The 5,764-nt window shown below is 45.4% G+C and overlaps 1 protein-coding gene across 1 annotated transcript in view; it reads left to right on the forward strand.

Annotated features, from left to right (window-relative positions):
- The first annotated feature begins 651 nt into the window (after positions 1-651).
- The window catches only part of ptprt (protein tyrosine phosphatase receptor type T), a 340,867-nt gene continuing 335,754 nt past the window's right edge, over positions 652-5,764 (forward strand). Inside the window, exon 1 of the mRNA XM_037679934.1 lies at positions 652-1,033. Within this exon, the coding sequence (XP_037535862.1) occupies positions 946-1,033 (88 nt within the window). The 5' untranslated portion in view covers positions 652-945. The remainder of the gene's footprint in view (positions 1,034-5,764) is intronic.

Below are 5,764 nucleotides of genomic sequence, written 5' to 3' on the forward strand. Positions count from 1 at the left end.
TGAGTGTGCACGTTGTGTGTGCACGTCGTGTGTTCTGAGTTAGTCTAATTTCATGAAAACAGACAAGCCGGTGATTTCAGGTCAGTTTTTAAAGATTCCTGGCAGATCTGAATCTGTCATGAAGGTCGAGCAGGAGCAGGAGGTTCTATTTCCTCCACATGTAAACTCTCCATGACCCCTGAAGGTTCTCAGGTCAGCTGACTGTTTTAAATGTTGGGCAGAGGAAACCAGAAGTGAAAAATGAGCGCGGTCTAAAGGATCTGATGAGGGGACAGAGGACGGAGGACAGAGGACGGAGACACGCGGATCAGATCTGCGGAGCAGGCAGGCGGAGGGACCCAGAGGACACCAGGAGCTGAGACTCCTAGAGGAGGGGGAGGCTGGGGGAGGGGTCGTCCAGTGGTCCAGCACCAGAAGTCTAAGAATTAAACCCTAAAATAAATTGGATTTTTAAAAATTTAACAGATTATTTTTCTAAAATCTCGCTAAAATATTTAAACTTCTGATTCTGCTTTATGACCTTTTGTTGTGAAATTCGCTGCTGCGTCCTTTTACTCTGAAACACCTCACCGGAAGCGTTGCGCGCGTTGAACTGCGCGTCTTTACGCGCGGATCTGGCACCCGGCGTGGTGCGCGCTGCTCCTCAGTCCTCTCCAACAGCTCGGCTGTGTGTCAGACGAGTCTGAGCGCACGCGCACGCTGCTCCCTCCGTCTCCTTGTCACACGCACACATGCACGCGCAGTGACGCGCACTCCCCTGTTGTCGGACCCAGGAGGAGAGCAGCTTCCAACTTATTGTCGCTTCGCTTCAACTTTGAGATTTTTCCTCCAATGCGCGGATTTAATTTGTGTCCCGGACTGAGGACGCTACGGACCAGACCGGATATGTAAAAGACCCAGGTGGTGCCACAGAACCAGAACCAGAAGAGGGACAAGGCAGAAGAAATGGATGAACGGAGTAATTGTCTCGCTTTGACACCGTTCTTGTTTTTCTTGGGACTTTTTGGATTTACTGACGGACAGTTCTTCCCAGGTAGGAAAGCCTTAGTTGTTCTGGAGGGTTCTGCTGCTTCATTATGAGGTTCTGCTGGGCTGTCAGGTGGACATGTGGGCTCTGAGCTCTGCAGACGGTTCGGTTCTATAAAACCTCTGCTGAAGTCCAGTTTGGGTGTTTTTTTAATGTGAGATGAAATTGTGCAGAAAAGTTTACGCAGCAGATGTTTGTAGAAGAAAATAAATGTGAAGCTGCAGGTTCTGGTCTGGTGGAGTTCTGATGGGGCTCAGCTGCCCCCGGTGTGTGCGCACGGGCTCCGCAGGGAAGTTCTGGACTCTTCGGAACATTGCTGCTCTTTAAAACTCATTGAAACATTTCTTACCCGTTCCTGGTCAGAACTGGATCTGGTTCTGATCAAATACATTTGTTCTGCCTTGAAGTGTTCGGACGCGCCGCAGCTCCGTCTGAGCGCAAAGATGATTTCAAATCAGAAATCAGACAAACATCAAGTCTGACCTAAGATTTATGAGATTTGATCTGATAAACTTAGGATCCGAAAATCCATCTGCCATCCGAACCGGTCCGGGAACGAGCTGTGGAGTCGGTTCTGCTCCTCCGGCACTTGTTACGCACGGGAACGGTTCGGAGAGATCCTCATTTATTTGTTCATTTAAACAGATTAATTTAAAAACAACAACAACAACAAAACAACAGTTTGCATGAAAACATGAAAGAAACGCGCGTGATGATAAAAACTTGAAGTAAAAACACGAACAGAAATGTCTCCTCTCTGGTTCGGTGCTGGTTTGTGGTGACGCACGAGGCTCCTGAGATGTGCACGAGGCTCCTGAGATGTGCACGAGGCTCCTGAGATGTGCACGAGGCTCCTGAGATGTGCACGAGGCTCCTGAGATGTGCGCGCGTCTCTCAGCTCTGTTTGCTATTCATGGCTCGTCCGAGCCCAGAGAGGCCTCTCTGAAGGCAGGACTGTGTGCACCCGCGGAGCCACTGTGCGTAAAGATGCAGCTCAGCAAAACTTACATTTCACTTCAGTTTATTTCTAAAGCTCCAAGTCACAACGGAATTCATCTCAGGCACTGAACATTCAAATATAAAAATAATAGTGTAACATTATTCATCTGAGGAGCAGACTGCTTTGAGTTTTCACTTCGCATCAGCACAGATTTGTGTTGAAATAAAGCTTTTTGTGTGAATTCATCGTCAGGTTTAGGCTTTCTTTTAATAAGTGATCATTTTGATGCTTCTTTGCCAAATCAGAGTAATTTCTTGGAACTTGAAGCTCCATCCTCACATCTGAATTTAACATTTTGTTGTTTCTTTTTGGTGGAAGCTGTTTGGAAAAGATTCGTTTTGCAGCCTGTCGTTCCTCTGTGAGCCGTTAGAGGGCGATGTTGTTGCACGTGGTGCCTTCACGGACAGTCTCTCTCTCTGCTTCTCAGTCACACAAACCTTCAGAGTGACCTGAGAGTTTCTGGTGATTCCTTTTGTCTCCCTCTTCAATTCGCTGCCGTTTGGGTTTCAGAAGGATGTGAGCAAAAACACAAAGTTTGTTTTCTCAGTCATCCAGGTATATAACAACAAAAAAGGTTGAATCATGTCATCTGGACTTCGTTTTTTACGAAGTCCAGATGACATGATTCAACCTTTTTTGATGTGAGCAAAGCTTCATTCAGCCGTAACGAAGTTAAAAAAATCTCCCTGTCAGTTTGTCTCGCCCGTCCCCTGCAGGGACAAACTGACCAACAGATTTATTTTCTTTAACGGACGAGCTCTGATGGACCTGCAGTTGTAGACCCAGATCAAATTGTTTTAACCTTTTGTTAAAGAAGGAAAACCCACAAAGTTCTCTGAAATAACTTGAAACCAACAAAAAGATTTGGATCTCATCCTTAGAGACTCGACGAGACACTGAGGAGACCTCCTTCTGTCAGGAGGACCAGAAGACCTGTGGACAGGTGTTCTGGTGCAGAATGCTCTGATTATCTCAAAGGTTCTGTAACAGAACATCAAGGCCAGTTTCATTAGTTTGTTATAAGCATGAAGTCAGTTGAACTGTAATCTGATCCTCAGGTGACTTTGAATAATTTCTTCTTTGTTAATATTTTAGTCAGTTTCAGGTCATTTGGTCTTTGTGGGGTTTGCTTTCTTGAACAGACTCACCTGCAGCTGGTTTCAGGTGAGCTGATCCTGCAGTTCAGCTTCTTTCTGTCCGACATTGACATCATCAACATGTCCAACGTCTCCGTCCACGTCTCCGTGTCGACGGTGGACTGTCCGCTCAGACCTGGAGGTGATGGGCACTGAGGCGCGTTCAAGGAAACACATTTACAATTTATGTTCTATCTAATTAGATTTCTCTGGCGGCAAGGACGAAAAGAGGAGAGAGGGAAATGAAGAGAACCAAGGAGAAACCAGGAGGATGGGGGGGGTGGGGGGGTGTCTCCTTGTTGACGGGACAAGGAGAAGACTTTGTCTTTTGTATTAAATTTAACAGGTCAGTTAGAAATCTCTTTACATGATGAGTGCGGAGCGCGACGTAAAAAACAAGAAGCGGACGTGCGAAGGTGAAGACGACGGAGGAGAAGAAACGGTTTAAAAAAAGACGAGATGTGGACGAGAAGTCTGCAGAAGAGCTCCGAGACACGAAGGAGGTGAGAGGACGAGGCTGTCGTCCATCACTCCTGTCCGAAAGGAGGAGAAGAAAAAAAAAGGAGGAATATTTGAAAAAAAGATGAGATCAAAGAAATGAGTGAGCTGATCACGTCTGGTATCGATTGTCTGAGTGGCTGGAAGAGTTTCCTCAGCCGTTAAAGAAAGAGAGCTGTATGACGTCTGTCACCTCGTGGCCTGCATCTGTTTAGTATTCTGTCCATCACCCCCCCCCCCCCCCCGAGCCCGTCGGCCTAATCCATGGCATTTATTCTATTGGCCTGACTGACTGACAGCCTAATAGCAGGGCATGTTGAGTGCTGCTCCCTGGAAGAGGCAGACGGACTGTCGGCACTGAGTGAATGCTGCTGCAGAGAGTGACAGAGATCTGGGGGGGCTGTTAAAAACTTGGGTTCAGTCATTCATGTATAAAACATCTGCACAAGTCTTAAAGAGACTTTGACCCTTTTAAAGTCATGTTGTGTTCATGAGCAGGCAGTATCTTACCTGCAGCAGGCAGCTGTCAGCATCACTTCAAGTGAAATGTGAAGGATTCTCATTGGGGGGTGAGCTGAGCCTCTTGTTGGTTCTAAATCACCAATCGACTCGGCCACATCCTGTTCTGATGTTTGACGTGAAGCCTGGATCTCAAAACTAAAGGGGGGGGGGGGTAGAACTGTTTCACCTTCAGGACTGAGCTTAAAATATAAGTTGAGTTTTGTAAAGGAGGACGAGCAGCAGGGTCGAATCTGTGGTCAGTGGTTCTTCCGCAGGCGTCTGTACAGTCGTTATCTGAAGAACTACTTCCTGTGTGCGACTCTTCTTCTGGTGCCAGTCTGCTGCACGCCACAGTTCAGTCCCACCGTGAGGCTTTACCGTTCTCATGAAAGACGTACCCTGAACATACCGTTTAAATGTTTTTATACATTAATATGCCATTACCACTTAAAGTACCCACTGAAAATTCATTTTAAGTTTGGTGAGAAAACGTTTAGTTGCTGCTTCTGCTGAAAGACAACGCGGTGACAGCGAGTGTCCTACTCTTACGTCCTCATCGTGGTTTTATGGATACGACTACGTTTAGGAAGGAAAGAATAAATCTGCAGGAAGAGAAACGTTTGAACATTAATTATTTTTTTCTGGGTTGAGTGGCTGCCACATCTGAAAGGTTGAAGATCAATGGACTCCGGAGCCTCATCCTCGTGATTCTAATTTAAAGGAGATTCATTTCATTAGGATTGATTAGAACGTCAGCGGCTGAAAGTTTTCTGGACTCTTCCTCTCGCTGCATCGATTGACTCTGTGAAAGTTCGTGGTCAGTTTTCAAAGTCAGAGCCTTAAAAAGTTTAAGGTGAAGAGATGCAGTGACAGGCCAACGAGCAGCCATGGTTACATCTGACAAAAGAAACAAGATGATCGGGGCTTGATTTGAGCCGGATCCTACTGGAACAGGATCCGGAAACTCTTTTTTGAAAGGGTGCGTTCCGGTAACTTTTTACTTGGATCCAGTAACTCTCAGGCTTACTAATAATAAAGTTATGAACAAATTTGACTGCCTTGAACAAATAAAACCTACAATGGAAACGTAATCTGAAAATAATTCCATAAACACTGATTTTAAAAACAGCCTCTTACGAGCATCACATCAGAGCTGCTCCTTCAAGTAAACATTTCTGCTTCTACCTGTAAAAAAATCTCTGCCCCTAAAAGTTCAGTCATGGGCAATTTAATTAAAAACACAAAAATATAATTAAACAGCGCAACTGGATTGCAAATCAGTTTTACATGTTAAGGTGGTCATTAATAAATTTTAGATTATTTATTAAAAATACGAGAGAAATGTTTGATGGTTTGATCACGTGGCCCATGTCACGTATCAAAACGACGGCACCAACTTGTCACAAAACAGCGATGAAAATGTCAAAAACACCGTCCAGTTTACGTTCATTAAAAAAAGTCTTGTCATTGTACAACTAAACAACCAAGAGTTGAAGCTCCTGAAGCCAGTGGCAATGGAGGTAGTACTCAGTGGAGGTAGTACTCAGTGGAGGTAGTACTCAGTGGAGATAGTACTCAGTGGAGGTATTACTCATTGGAGGT

Source organism: Nematolebias whitei, chromosome 7 (assembly GCF_014905685.2).
Source record: "Nematolebias whitei isolate Nwh7 chromosome 7, NemWhi1, whole genome shotgun sequence".
Classification (NCBI taxonomy): Eukaryota; Metazoa; Chordata; class Actinopteri; order Cyprinodontiformes; family Rivulidae; genus Nematolebias; species Nematolebias whitei.